Genomic DNA, 14,474 nt, shown 5'->3' on the forward strand with positions numbered 1-14,474 from the left:
CACGAGAATCGTTGTTAGAATTATGTTTAGCATATTTTGCGTTTAAGTACGAGTTTTTGTGTTTGTGGGTGGTGTGATGGTTGTAAGGCACACATTTATATACAAAAGAAGTTCGCAATTTTGTTATATTCTTACACAAAAAAAGATTGCTCATGAAGTTGGTAATGTTGTGTTTGGGTGGAGAGGGTGGGGGGTTGTAAGGCATACATTCTTCTACTAAAGATTGCTCGTGAAGCTCTTAACTTTGTGTTTGAGTACGGGGGTTGTAAGGCAAACATTCTTCTGCAAAAGATTGCTCGTTAAGCTCTTACTTTTGTGTATGAGTACGGGGGGTTGTAAGGCATACATTCTACAAAAGATTGCTCGTGAAGCTCTTAGTTTTGTGTTTGAGTAGGGGGTGGTGGGTGGGGGTGTTGTAAGACATACATTCTTCTACAAAGGAAGATTCCTCGGGAAGTTGGTAATGTTGTGTTTGGGTAGGGGGGTTGTAAGGCTTACATTCTTCTAAAAAAGATTGCTCGTGAAGCTCTTAATTTTGTGTTTGAGTAGGGGGGTGGGAGATTTGTAAGGCTTACATTCTTCTACAAAAGAAGATTGCTCGTGAAGTTGATAATTTTGTGTTTGGGTGGAAGGGGGGTGGGGGGTTATAAGGCATACATTCTTATACAGCAGAAGATTGTTCGTGACGTCGGTAACACTTAAAACGTTATAGTGACATGCTGAAGAGGAAGCAACTTACAGACAGGTTTGCAAGCATTAAAATCACGAAGAAAACAAGAGATGAAAAGTTGATCCTTTGAAAACGGCTCCATGAGGAAAAAATTGCGATGCAGAACTAGCACGCAGAGCATGCCTCCATTTCCACAACACGAAGGATACTTAAAAGTTAACAGTACGTTTAACTATTCCCTACAAGTAAAGAAGCCAGCGGAAACCGAACAGTAGAAAAACAAACAAGTTGAAGGTTACCACAATAGGGATGATAACAGAGCTTGTGTCACAATGGCTGAAGAGAAACTTATAGAAAATTATGTCAAACTTACACTTTAACGTGATGGCGATGACAGAAAAGAAATGACGAAAACGAAATGTTTGTCAGAGTAAACGCCCCTTATCAAAAAATCGCCTCGTTTCTATTAAATGCCCCCCCCCCCTTTGGAGAATGAGTTTGTATTGGACACCCCTCTAATGAATATCACCATTCACAAATGGTTCAAAATTATTAGTGTGGGTTGTTGATTAGGCTAAGAAACCACATATTTTGTCCAGTAAGAGATCAAGGATTCAGGAAAATAAATTATAACTGCTATATTTAAATATAAAATACCTATGTAACAATGGCATAGGTCGCCAACATTCAAATGAAAATTAACCACTCAATAAGCAAATACCTGCCCTTGATTTAGTCCGAGTTTTGTTTACATTTTTTCAAACTAAATAAAGATGGAATTGATGACTTGCCTTGTTTTAGATTTGTTGGAAGGCAGATTGATCCCAAGAGAGGGTAACCATTGTTCCTCGTATTGTCTAAATGCAGTCAAACAAATCTGCCTGGCAGCAAAATGTAAACAAGGCAAGTCGTCTATAAACACCTTTCATCTATCTAGCACCAATGGCCTCCCTCGGAACTGCTAGCATTTACCAAACACCCCAAGAATTTATTAGATAATTTACTGTTAACGACAGACTTGATAGTCCAGGTCCCCCAGGCCACATCTTTATTTGTGAAATTGCACTTATGTTCCCAAAGAAAAGGATTGTTGATTTTTTCAGAAGACAGTGACACACACTGCTGCTCACAGGTTGTGAAAAAATGATTTGAAGATGACACTATCGTGGACTAGCCTCACAGCAGCTTGGATAAATTTTCCCCACAGCAGCCTAACACACATGCCAGAATAGACTCCACATTGACGTAAAGTCAATTTCAACAACCAATGCCTATGCCTTATGGTAATATACCATTGAGCAGTGCATTAATCATGTGTAAATGGGAAAATTCAACCATCATTATCACATAGTCTAGTTAAGATGACAAGCATTTTTCGACACAAGTATAACTTCCAGTTGTCATCTTTCTCCAGCTATGTGAATAAGCCATGTTTAGTCCGGTTTTGATATAGGCTGAATGAAGTTAATCAAGTTATGAGACAAACAAAAAAAAACAAACAACAAACATACATCAATTTTCATATTTTATTTACAACCCAAATATGAAATGATCCTCATTCCTCCTGTAAAACAAATAAAACAAGAATTATTCCTGGAAAGCCAATTAAAATCATACTGAGATGTTGATAGCCACTTCAGTAATCTTATCAATTATTCTTTTATTGGAAAATCAAGTGAACTCTTACCGGGATGTCTATTTCTCCTTCATTAATTTTATCAATAATGTCGTGTGGAGGTTCACCTTCAACAGTACAGCCTACAGACTGAGCTGTTCCCAACATTTGCTTCACAGTTCCAGCAAGATTACGTGAAATCGATCGGCTATGCATTTGTCGAGCAATGTCCAGGATATCTGACATTGAAAGGTTGCCATCATGTTTTACTACACAATTTAAGACATACAAACAGTTGAAGTCTAATTTGAACACAGAACTGATATTCAAAACACATCAGAGATGTGTAATGCATGATTATAACACTCACTATTCTTTACTTTCTTGCGATCTCGCGGTGGTTCCTTAAGGTACTTGATGATTAAGGATGCAGCACTAGGAAGCACAGATATTTTTGCTTGTCGATTCTGGATGGTCAACTGTACTGTCACCTTTAAACCCTTCCAATCTTGAGTCGACTTGGCAATATCATCACCGACTTTTTTGGGTGACTGCATGGAGCAAAAGAGCAACATACCTTGTAAACATGACAACTAATAACACACATTTTGATTCAAGCGTGCAAGATTTAGACATTTGAATTCCTCGCGACTTACTAAGCCTAAGGGACCGATCTTAGGAGCTAAAGATGATGTCGCTCCAACTTCACCACCGGTGCACCTCAGACACACTAGAAGTTAGAGCACGTAATTTCTTTAGAAATAAACATCACGATATGTAACATTTCAAAAAGCAATAATTGAAAAAATATTCACCTACCTATTTTGATTTCATTCGGGTCGAATTTTGGTGGCATTATTGATTGTCGATTGCCACAGATTCAGAATCGATGGACAAAAAAACCTCCGAAAAAACCTTCAAATTCTGAGGAAAATTTCTACGATTGAGCAGATGATCCTGCGATTTTCGAAAAGAAAGTATGGGTACGAATACCCGGTATTCAAAGCTACCGAGAAGAAACTCCGGTCGTACGAATGCCCGGTCCTTATGACGTCACAAATATGACGCAATTTATTCATAAAAATTTCAAAGAGCACGTTACGCGGATACTGGGTAAATTTCATTTTATTTATTAACAGTTATTGATATTTTATAACAATTTCAATCTCATTTCTGCGGAAAAATCTAAATCAACAGTAGATGACATGTCAACAATTACTGGATTCGGGATCAATTTCATATAATCACAGAGCAAAGAATTACCACCAGTCTGATCCAATTATAAAATATAGAAAATACTACAGCCAATCAAAAACTCACTCTTCACAATTCCTGCCAATTGAACCAATTCTCTTGAAATGCATCAATTTTTCCTTTGGGACACCTTACATTGACACGATGCTCGCATGTTCTATCATGGGTTCGCCCGATAAAAATGTTTTCATCATCCTTCGCTTCTTTAGATGATTTAAACAAGTGTAGATCATTTGAAATATGCAATTTCTTCGATGAAAGACGAAATTCGCAGGCCAAATTGGGATCTAGTTTAATTGTTGCATTTCCTGTGTCCCATCAAATAATAAGATAAACGACTCGCGAGAATTGAAAATTTTCAAAGTTAAGAGGTAATTGAAGTATCTACTCGGGGAACATTTGCTAAAAAGCTTGTGTCTGGACAGAATCCTGTAAGACAAAAATGAGAATGATAACAAACCTATTAAGCTGAGTGCATCTATGCTGGCATTTGAGGTCAATTTAGTATTAATGTTCCCATCTTCGGTCGTGGCAGTCAAATGTCCAGAGAGTGATTTACAACATATATCTCCAGATTGACTTTTTACTTCAATCTCACCTACAATAAAAACAAATGTTTGACTTATACCAAACCCAAATTTTTACAAAAGAGAGGGCTTCCTGCTGCTCTGAAACATCAGCTATCAAAACACCAAGAAGTTGCCAAAAAATAATTTGATTGTTTGCCAATTTGTGTTTAAAACGTCTCTCTCGAGGTCTTATCAAAAATATGTCGCGTGCTTAAGCGTCTTTCCTTAGTCGTGCTTTTTTAAATTATCGACATCTTTGCGCATGTCATTCCCCCTAGACAAAAATCATGTGAAAATCAACGCAGAATTCATAAATTTCATTTACAACTTCGATTTATTATCCGTGGTTCATCGAAATAACGTTTAAATAATTGTCTTTAGCTTGGCCAACGATTGCAAATGTGCGGATCAGGCAGGTTCACATTGCAAATTTTAAATCATACCAAAAACTATTCAACGCCCTTAAACGAGTTTTACATATTGCACAATAGTTAAAATCGATATAATCGATTTTAAAGACAACCTGTGTTTTTCGTTCTTGAACTAACTCACCATGAGCATCGCCAATATCAACATGACCACGTGATGTGGAAATCGTTACGTGAGTTCCATATAAACTGGAGACACCAACTCTGCCATGCTCGGTGCTCATCTCAAATTTATTTCCCTGAATCTTTCTCAAGTTTATAAAACCGTTTCCACATGTTTTCAACTCGAGATCACCGATCAGTGACGATCTACTAACTATATTACCTAAAGCAACAAAACAAAAAGGCAAGGATAGATTTACTTGGAGTGTGTGCCATTTTTTTTACAAAAACTGTTAAAATACCAGGCGAGTTAAGCAAAGGCAATCGGCGTGATTTGTGTTTAAAGACGTCACGGACGTAGGTAGAACGTTAATTGAAGAGGTGGGGTGGTGTGAAGATTCATATACGCATTTGTGCCTGACTGATTTCTTTTTTAAGGGGAATTGACTTTCAAAAGAAATTAGTAGGAGGAAACTGAATTTATGATTAAATACCATCCTTCTCCACCCCACCCCCCCACAAGTTAACTTTCTAGTTAGCCTCAGAATGAAGTAGCTACACTTCCAAAAAATCTCCTAACCCCCGATATGTAAGCAACGGACTTTATCAAAAAAAAGTCCAACGTCGTCTAACCCAGCAAAAAGAAACGGAGAGAAATGGCCAGATACAGAGATTCGCTGTATCTTCTGGCGTGCAACCCGCGCACAGGAACGAAACGCATTATTTTTGAAAAAAAATAGTCAACATACATCCTGCAAGATCGTATAACCCGTAGATACTAACCAAAGATTGGGATCATCAAACTTAAAAATCACAATGATCTTGGCCTTTTTAATACGGTATTAAAAGGCATTTCGTGAATACCAGTAGCTGACCGCGTGCTCTTTTGAAGTTTAGAGATAAGTCACGCTTTTTCGGAAAAAACTAATCTTTTGCGACATATTTCAAAGCAAATTGTTGAGATTAATCCTATCACGTTCGTTTATATGTGATACAATCTACGCTAAACAACCCCAAATAACGTGCTCAAATAACTGTATTTAACTCCCAGCGCTGCCTGCCGAATCTCATACTAATCAAAGAATTCAAAAGAGCAGTACTCAAACCACCGAATAACCCCGTATAAGCCATGTTTTTCGTCAAAATCGACAGATAACGCGAGGCTCGCCAGAAAATACATACTTCGATCATCCCCATTTCCAGAATTACGGTACATCAAAGAAAGTACAAAAAAAAATGTAATGCAAAAAAATCAAAGCCACAGTTATGTTACTGATGCAGTGTCTTACATTACTTTCCTGACTCTTGTGTCAAAAAAGTACGATTCATATATAAATTAACAACAACACAAAACACCAACCTGATTCAGAGTTAACTTTGACTGAGTGACTCTTGAGTTGAGAGAGAATACAATCACCTAGTGACAGGATTTCTACCTTATTGTTCTCAAGTTTCTCGACAACAACAGGAATTTTGGAGGCATTTTTCAAGAATATGTTGTAGGAGTGAGGCACCTCGATCACCAATGCAACATTTTTCCGAAGCAATGTTTCTTTGCTTCGGCAATTTTTAATCTACGGGGATAAAATTATATTACAAAAAAAATACTCAACTCAAGATATACGTTAAATAATAAAATTACATAAAAAATTTGTTTGATGAAATTTAAGTTCTGGCAGGAAAACAAGATGATTTGGAAATAAGAAGGAACAGGATCAATGCTTACGTTCAACATAAAAAAAATTTTAAAGGAATGGTAAAAAAAAGCAGTTAATGACTCATGATAAAAATCTTATAACTTACTCGACAACTATTAAGCTATAGTTTTATCAGGAAAAACAAATTAATCTGTGCCCTACAATGGCAAGAATTTTAATCTTCTACTTCCTTTACTAATCGGCAAGATTCTTGGTAAAAACAGAAAAAATGTATTGTTCCCTTATTAAAACAGCTCACGAGCCTGAACAATACAACCATACACTTATAAGGCAGTTAAATGTTATTTGGCAATAAAATGCATAAGAGTATTTCCCACCAACAAAGCCATTACACCAAACATACATATTCCCTACACAATAAGCTAAACATCTTCCCTACATACCCCCCTGAACCCTCTACCAAGCCATTAAATCTACCCCACCTATCAAGCCAATACATCAACCTTATAAATATCCCGCCTAAAAAGCCATTAAACCAAATAAACACATACCCTAACGCTCTTAAAACAACCTTAAAGACGTAGAACAACAGTTGAAACAACATTAGCAGACTAAAGTTTACCGTGATTTCCGATAATCCTTGTTCCGTATGAATCACCTGCCAGTCAAAATACTTTTTAATATTTTCTAATTCCTTTGAAACAGCAACCTCGTCGTCACATTTTGCGGCCAGAAATGCCCTGGCTGTGGTGGCATGATTTTCTTGCCACAAGCTAGTTGAAGAAACTCGAACGCCAATATTATCACAAAAAATGTTTAAACGACCAAAGTTCTGCACTTTTTGATTGAATATAAACAATGTTGATCTTTCTAAAACACTTCTGTCAGATGCCGAAGTGATATGACGAGCAATACAACCATAATTTCTAAAAGAAAACACCTTACATTTCACTATCAATTTAAAACAGAGCGCCATTTTTCAAGAGGAGAAACCGAAAGACTGGTAACTAAAGTAAATTAATTTCCAAGATGGCGGATCCTCAGCTAGATCAAGACCTTAAAAAGGTCACTGTTACTCTTTGATATTTTGCTTATTTGGTTCGGCATGTACAAAAATAAACGCCACTCATATACATGTATTTCAACTTCGGCGAAATCATAGCAATTAACGACGATACTTTAAATTCTAGGCTTTTCAAGATTTGCAAACTTTGATGTTGGAATCGACTCAGAAAATGAAGATATCGGAAATGCAGATTGAACAGTTAAAAGGGACAATTAAACGGGAAAAGTTGACTCAAGAGGAAATAAATGGCCTAGAGCCGGAGACAAAGACCTACGAATCCATTGGAAGGATGTAATTAAACCACAAGATAATCCTTGCCTTGCTAGACATGATTCTCACGATTATCATTAGTCGGTTATAATTTCTAACATGGCGTAACTCTTTTTGTTATTAAGGTTCTTGCAACAGCCGATGGATATTATCCTAGGGAATATAGAAGAGAAAATACGGGCAGCAGAAGTCAAAGTTAAAACAATTGAGGTTAACGTGAATTGTAATAGACAATAGTCCGCAGCCATCCTTCTCAACTTGGCCTTCAATTAAATTCCGAAGGTTAATTCAGCCCTTTAAGTAGGACGTCAAATTTAGCTCTCAAATTCTCGGTCTTCCACTCTGGCATTCAGTCAAAGTCATTTCGACTTGGCCATCAAATCAGTTTGATATAATTAGAAATGCTAAGTCCTTTTTTTTAGATGCCTTCTTTTATTCTGTTCTTGATTTTTTCTTGTTTTTGTTTTTTACAACGCAATGACGTTCAGCTATAAATAAGATATTTCTATTTTTAATCGATACACATTGCACATTTTATTTTTCAATTCTAAAACGTCCATCTTGATTTTCGCGTTGCGACAAAACTACTGCCCAAAAAGATGAATAAGACTTTTCTTGAGAAAGGTAATTTTAAGGAATGGCTTCCTGGGCGTAGTTTATAGCTAATTCGACAGGCCGTCTGTTTCCTATCGTGGGGTAAACGTGCCGGGCAGACACATGCACTTTTTTATTAATTTGTGTGTTTTCTGTTCAATTTCAGGGCAACAAGAAGCACTTGGAGGGCAAGATACAAGAACACCAGAATAACATAAGAGAAATGGTGGCCACGAGACATAAATAAACACAATTCCATCATAAGATTGTATAGTGCCAGCTTTTCGGCGGATTAAAGCGTATAATTAGAAATTTCGTTTGGCAAGACGAGAGCAGTTTTCGCACTATTTATTAAAGTAAACCAAGATAAATTGCGACAATTATGGTTAATTTGTTAAACCGTATAACATTACCATTAGTATCATGATGGAACGTCATTAAGATGACACTTAGTCTACCGCAAGTTCCGATAATTAACTTTGCGTCTCTCTCTCGATCCACCTCCGTCATTCTTTCAACTCGAACTTTTTTCATCGAAATCGCAAAGTTGACACCCACGAGCGTAAAACGACATTTCGGTTATAAGACCGAATGCAACAAAATGACGATTCGAAAGTTCCAAGCAAGGGGCGCTATAAATGAATCGTTTGCACGTATGATCGATCGTGCGTCACGCGCGGCAAAAGTTTTACTACTTTACGCAGTGTGCTCCTTTTGGCTAACGTACAGAAAATTAATCAGACTAGCTACTTAATAAACCGCAATTAGAGATTTTACCAGATCAATTAAACTGCGTGCTACTCAATTGATCTACGTTTATTGTCTGAAAGCCAGCATACTTGTATCAAGTGTGGAACACTCTTCATTGAAACTTGACTAAATTTTTGCCATGCCATAAAATATTTCGGTTATGCGAAACTGCTAAGTACTGTTTCTTTCATCAAAGTATTTTGTAATTTGCAAAATACGTTTCGGAAATTTGTTTGTAAATTGTTCCACATTATTATCGACCCAAATGAGCAATAAACAAAATCGGATCAGACTTGCTACGTGCTATACAATGTATTTTTCATTTTGAAGTGGACTCAATGTCGTATGTGTGCTTTGTATAACCTTTCATGGCCATACGGCAATTGTGTCTTACAAAACACCGTGAGAAAAGGCGATTGCTATCTCCCACAAGCTCCCACTTCAAAACTTAACTGATTTTCGCGATAAGCGTGGCAAATTCCGAAGGCGATTTAAACGAAGAGGTCAAGTGGAGACTGACGCACAGGAGAACGTAACCCCTCGCATATAAAAGAGGCGGATGAACTCGTCAGAAACATTATTCACTACACAGTTCCACTGGAGAAGGAGAAAGGAAGACTTCAACCACATAAAACGTCGAGAGAGAAAAAAAAAGAAAGATGAAGAGCTTCGCATCTTTAGCACTTGTATTCGTTGTACTGAGTTTATGGAAGGGAACAAACACCGGAGTCATCTATAAATGCGAGCCGTTGAAAATTAAGGTGAATGTTTAACCGTAAGCGAGTGGAATGTTTAGTCCACAATGAAATAGCCGATACAAAGTTCGAGGCAATTTCGTGCAACAGGTCTCGTTTTTCCAGTGCCCCGTGCAAATACGACGCACCTTATGTAACCACCAAAGTAATGAACACGATGTCCTCGGGGCAATTAAAACACTCGTTAGCTTTTGCCGTCTTCATATTTGAAATATTTCATTTGTGCAGCAACGAAATGCGCGGTTCGACTTGGTTTCAAGAATTTTTTTAGTATAAGGTTATAGCTCCATAATTCCCATGTGCTCGACATTTTTATTGCATAGTCATATACAATCGAAAAGTTAGATTAAAAAGGCACGATCTAGGTATTGTGATATTATTAGATTGTAATTAGCAAGGCAGACGTTAATATTTCCTAAAGCCAACTGAGCCGACGATAACACCCCAGCCAACCTCAAATGAGCCAGATTTAAAAGCCGACAAATCTTGAAAACATACGATTTTTTTTACGGAGCGTCTTCTTAAATTCTAGTGATTTTGATTGGTTGTTTACAATCACGAGGCATCAAATAGAACGGAACATGCTGAGGAATAACTGGAATTTATACGATGCAAGGCCTTGCATATACAGGGTTATTGTAATTAAACACGTTTAGAAAAATCGGCAAAAAAACTGAGATATACATTTGAACGCGACTCTTAGAAATAAAGTCAGTAAATTTTTATTTTTTTTAACAAACGATTATTGGTAAGGCGTGGAATGTAAAAACTGGAATGCTCTATTGAATTCAACAACAAATCGTCGTAAATCAAGAGAACAATACCCGAAACAATCTAAATTGTACAACGATGTGCTTGGTATAGCCAAGCAAAACGAGTGACGTCGGTTTCTTTGAAACCAGAACATTCTAGAAATAGGAGATAAGATAATCTGTCTGTTTTTAGTCTCCCCATACCGGTAAAGATGTCTGTTGAAGTAAACACAAATGTTTGTTTTTTCAGACGTGCGCAGATCTCGGCTACAATGCAACCGTCTTTCCAAACTTTGCCAAGCATCGCAGCCAACAAGAAGCACAACAGACAATCAAAACGCTTCAGCCACTGCTTGATTCTGGTTGTTCGAAGGATCTTATCTACTTTATCTGCTCTTACTACGTACCGGTAAGAAATTTGGTTAGATGAAAATAATTGCCTGAAATCTTGTTCCAGGAAATACGTTTGCATGCGCCAGATTACGAAATTCGAAAATCACAGACTGATGTTCTGAATGATGTGGGAAAACGGGAAGATATGTCTCGACTTAACTCCAATGCACCGTTCCTGCTACACAGCATGTAAACTACATAGCCGGCTTGTTTTCATATTAAACATGATAGTCAGAATACTACAGTAAATGTTCTTCGTATGAATATTATCAACATTGGTCATGATAACACCTTATAGTCCATAGCAATGCCTACCATGGCAAAGACACATAAGTATAATATACTACATATGCCATTGTATAACGATGCAACAGAATAATTGAATTCATTTATTTCGGTGCCTACAGGTGTGCACATCATACAGTATTATGGTCCCACCGTGTCGTCGTATGTGTAAGACAGTCAAAGCGAGTTGTTCCAAAAAAATGATAGAGCTTTTTAAAAGAGCAAAATGGCCGAAGGAGTTGAATTGCAATAAATTCCCGAAGCAAGCCAAACAATCAGTTTGTTTTGGCAGAAACCGTCAAGCAAAGTCATCTAAAAGCAGCACATCGTTCAGTTAACTACGAACGAGGAGTACATGATATATAATAATTGGATCGCGCGAGAACATAGCAAAATACAGGAATGTCGAACTTTATTTTGTCACGAAAGAAAAATGTTACGTAACAGTTACGGATTCCCGTACATTAAGTATGGGGATCGTAAAAATGGTATCGAGAATTTTAAAAAGGAGTAATATATTTGATGTAAACTATAGTATAGGAAGTATTAAGTTAATAAAATAGTTTGATTTTTGAAATGCATTAACGGTTGTTGCGTTCCAGGCGAATCCTAAAGGTCAAACTTCGTGTGTCGAGAAGCCAACCCTCTCCTCAGCAGGGGTTCTGAACTTTTCTCTAAGTGATTATTCCGTGTCAAATCGTGTAACATTCTCGTATTGAGTTTCATCACTAGCCTAGCAAGCACAGCTAGCAAGCCACTTATTTAGTCCTGCTTTATGCTGATATTCCTATGCTTCTCTGTGAAAGCGAAAGATTTCTAACGAAACGATTATTGGTGTCCTGAAACAGGGGCGTAACTGCTAAGGGTTCACACTGGGAGAACACAGTCCTCCGCCCCCTATCTAAAGTATAATGTAGCAAAATATATATTTGCGCAGTAGTCGTGTGCATAAGAAATGAAATCTAAACTCTACACAGCAAAACCAGGGGGGGCATTTACGTAGCGGGCTGGTTACGTCACTTGGCTTTTTATATGTGTGACGCTTCAAGAAATATGTGGAGTAAGTCGAAAAGAAAAAAAAGAGTTTGCATTCCATTTCTTTGTGTCGATAATCAACGTTGAATGGGCGAAACTTGAGGCGCAACCAAGCATGGTGATGAAAACATCAAGATTCTGGAACAAATTTATCACTCGTGCACTTAAATAATTACAAGAATTGATGAGTAACAAATCGCCTAAAACCATCGACCTGCATGCACTACCCAGACTTGCGCATCAATGGGATGCTTCAAGAAAAACAACACACTTGGTAGTTATACGCGCGTTCTACTTCCGGGGAAAATCCAAGTCTAATCCGAAATCCGATTCAAGATGTTTACAAGGACTTAACATCATTATCAAGTGATTTGTTGAAACACTCTGTAGAACGACCAAGTGTATAGCTTATTGCAACAGTATAAGGAATAGAAAGAAGATCCACTTCATTGAAATTTCTTGTGCTCCGCATATTTTATCACGCATGTGCATGACAGCCAGTAGATTCCCTTGTATGACCAATAGAAGCACGGAGGTGACTAACCGTTGCAAATAATCTGATTACGTATACAGCACCGGGTTGCACAACAACGAGACAGACCTTCTGTCTATTCCTTATTCAATGGCAATAGTGTTATTTCCCGAATGGCGAACATGGTATGTGTAGAGTACTTAGTGTAAATTCCTTCAGGTTGAGTACTTCTCAGGTCTTATCAGTCACTACTACCTTAGTAAGGCAAGCTGAATAGTGTTGTAATATAGGCGAAAAATCACCTAATGACAACGGTTGATTACGTGTGATTTAAGTTTTACAGAATGAAAGAGTTTGCTTTATACATTTCACGACAGTTTAAATTAAATCATTTTACACCAGCATGGTGTCGTTTGTTCGAGAGACATTTTATACGACAGACAAAACACAAGTTTAGAACGAAAATCACCCACTGTCTACATGACTTTCATTCATTGGACCCAAATCTTTGAATGCTGTAGGCACAATTACATGAAATACAGGATTCAATTTCCTACCGATAACTAATGTTTTGCCATCAAAGCTGGCCGTGCACTACAAGAAACGCCCAACCTTTTTTTGATCGTCTTTATTCTCAAATCATATCCCTCCATTAGTTTGCTCGTACGTCAATGTATAGGCGCAAGTATTGCTCGAGTGCATGCTTTCTTTTCAGTAAATGGGATTATCATTCGAACTAGAATGTACCATGTAGAATGTCACAATTTTAATCCTCTATTGACTTTGCAAAAAATGGCTATAGTTGTATTGTTTTGAGGACGCAGAACTAAATCTGTTGATGATTATGACAACACTCTAACACATAGTCACATACCACCGATGTAAAAATATGGGAAATAACACGTCTAAAAACAGTTTCAAAAAAATACCCACTCAGAACGATTAGTAACCTATTTGCACGATATAGTTGAAAGACATGTGGTGACAAGCACGCATTTCGAACTGGTTTGTGTGGGTTGCTAGCTAGACGCATTGGTTGAACAGGAAACAAAGGATGCGCCGAAAATATTTTATTGTGTAAATCGAACGTTTTCACAATCCTCAAATATTTCGATTCTAATCCGTCACAACCTAAGTAGAGAAAAGTCTCACGCTTAATTCAACGATATCTTGAAAAATTTATAACGAGGAAGCAGATTTGAATCCAAATGCAATGTATAACAATCCGCACATGTATCGATGTGAAACATCCCAAGTTTTAATGGAGTTTAGCTACAAATTTACATAAAATGATTGACGTGTTTCGAGGAAATAAAACAATACTACTGACGCAACAAACGGACGCAAGGGAAACATTTAAGAGGGATATTGCGCGTCAATAAACGTTGATTCACGGCAAATGAAGTAAAAATTTAAAGTTTTAACAACTTGCGCAATGCAATGTATTAATATACTTAAACCATCACAAAGTTCTTGCCTAATATATCACACAAGAGGTGCTAAAACACAAATAAAACACCATTTTTTTTTACTTGAAATTCCATCCGATTTTGCATCAAGATTTTACTTTTTTTTATCAAACACATCCATATTTATGGAGGTGTTTAAGAATGTGCGTTTTCCATGCACCTACTCTATACTATACTATAAATGTACATTATTCACTTTTTGAAAATGTCTGTTGTTTATAGCTGACACTACATGACACACATAAGCGATTTGTTTGTGCGAGATATTCGTTTGCCGAATATGGTGGTGTTAGACATGCAACAAATTGAAAAACAGTTCTCAAATAAAACTTTTAAA

General features: G+C 37.1%; 4 protein-coding genes across 5 annotated transcripts; 2 read left to right on the top strand and 2 right to left on the bottom strand.

Moving 5' to 3' along the window:
• Positions 1-2,182: 2,182 nt before the first annotated feature.
• LOC124453324 (60S ribosomal protein L12-like) lies at positions 2,183-3,263 on the bottom strand. The gene is made up of 5 exons (XM_047004126.1): positions 3,105-3,263; positions 2,942-3,015; positions 2,656-2,836; positions 2,358-2,554; positions 2,183-2,234 (listed from the first exon to the last, which is right to left on the bottom strand). The coding sequence occupies exons 1-5, from the start codon at positions 3,139-3,141 to the stop codon at positions 2,226-2,228; spliced, it is 498 nt and encodes a 165-aa protein (XP_046860082.1). The 5' UTR covers positions 3,142-3,263; the 3' UTR covers positions 2,183-2,225.
• Positions 3,264-3,392: 129 nt separating this feature from the next.
• LOC124453124 lies at positions 3,393-7,435 on the bottom strand. 2 transcript variants are annotated; one of them, XM_047003877.1, is made up of 5 exons: positions 6,919-7,435; positions 5,999-6,212; positions 4,661-4,861; positions 4,000-4,137; positions 3,393-3,826 (listed from the first exon to the last, which is right to left on the bottom strand). In XM_047003877.1, the coding sequence occupies exons 1-5, from the start codon at positions 7,270-7,272 to the stop codon at positions 3,609-3,611; spliced, it is 1,125 nt and encodes a 374-aa protein (XP_046859833.1). In that variant the 5' UTR covers positions 7,273-7,435; the 3' UTR covers positions 3,393-3,608. The 2 variants fall into 2 exon arrangements, with proteins under 2 accessions (XP_046859833.1, XP_046859832.1); XM_047003876.1 differs by having other exon boundaries at positions 3,393-3,847; positions 6,919-7,432.
• LOC124453126 (prefoldin subunit 1-like) lies at positions 7,312-8,597 on the top strand. Its single transcript, XM_047003879.1, has 4 exons — positions 7,312-7,361; positions 7,487-7,653; positions 7,758-7,842; positions 8,393-8,597. Exons 1-4 carry the CDS (start codon positions 7,326-7,328, stop codon positions 8,471-8,473), a joined length of 369 nt encoding a protein of 122 aa, XP_046859835.1. The 5' UTR covers positions 7,312-7,325; the 3' UTR covers positions 8,474-8,597.
• Positions 8,598-9,544: 947 nt separating this feature from the next.
• LOC124453125 (frizzled-like) lies at positions 9,545-11,738 on the top strand. Its single transcript, XM_047003878.1, has 3 exons — positions 9,545-9,737; positions 10,734-10,892; positions 11,284-11,738. The coding sequence occupies exons 1-3, from the start codon at positions 9,636-9,638 to the stop codon at positions 11,497-11,499; spliced, it is 477 nt and encodes a 158-aa protein (XP_046859834.1). The 5' UTR covers positions 9,545-9,635; the 3' UTR covers positions 11,500-11,738.
• Positions 11,739-14,474: the final 2,736 nt, after the last annotated feature.

The sequence above is a fragment of the Xenia sp. Carnegie-2017 genome, unplaced genomic scaffold (genome assembly GCF_021976095.1).
Source record: "Xenia sp. Carnegie-2017 unplaced genomic scaffold, XeniaSp_v1 HiC_scaffold_25, whole genome shotgun sequence".
NCBI lineage: Eukaryota > Metazoa > Cnidaria > Anthozoa > Malacalcyonacea > Xeniidae > Xenia > Xenia sp. Carnegie-2017.

Coding starts and splice junctions, on each gene's coding strand:
- LOC124453124 (XM_047003876.1), bottom strand. CDS start 7,272: ATGGCGCTCTGTTTTAAATTGATAGTGAAATGTAAGGTGTTTTCTTTT. Junction 4,862..5,998: donor CAAAGTTAACTCTGAATCAG/GTTGGTGTTTTG, acceptor TTGTTGCTTTAG/GTAATATAGTTAGTAGATCG. Junction 3,848..3,999: donor AGATGCACTCAGCTTAATAG/GTTTGTTATCAT, acceptor GATGGGACACAG/GAAATGCAACAATTAAACTA.
- LOC124453125 (XM_047003878.1), top strand. CDS start 9,636: ATGAAGAGCTTCGCATCTTTAGCACTTGTATTCGTTGTACTGAGTTTA. Junction 9,738..10,733: donor GCGAGCCGTTGAAAATTAAG/GTGAATGTTTAA, acceptor TTGTTTTTTCAG/ACGTGCGCAGATCTCGGCTA. Junction 10,893..11,283: donor TCTGCTCTTACTACGTACCG/GTAAGAAATTTG, acceptor CGGTGCCTACAG/GTGTGCACATCATACAGTAT.
- LOC124453324 (XM_047004126.1), bottom strand. CDS start 3,141: ATGCCACCAAAATTCGACCCGAATGAAATCAAAATAG. Junction 3,016..3,104: donor CCCGAATGAAATCAAAATAG/GTAGGTGAATAT, acceptor TCTAACTTCTAG/TGTGTCTGAGGTGCACCGGT. Junction 2,837..2,941: donor AGATCGGTCCCTTAGGCTTA/GTAAGTCGCGAG, acceptor TGCTCCATGCAG/TCACCCAAAAAAGTCGGTGA.
- LOC124453126 (XM_047003879.1), top strand. CDS start 7,326: ATGGCGGATCCTCAGCTAGATCAAGACCTTAAAAAG. Junction 7,654..7,757: donor TACGAATCCATTGGAAGGAT/GTAATTAAACCA, acceptor TTTGTTATTAAG/GTTCTTGCAACAGCCGATGG. Junction 7,843..8,392: donor TCAAAGTTAAAACAATTGAG/GTTAACGTGAAT, acceptor GTTCAATTTCAG/GGCAACAAGAAGCACTTGGA.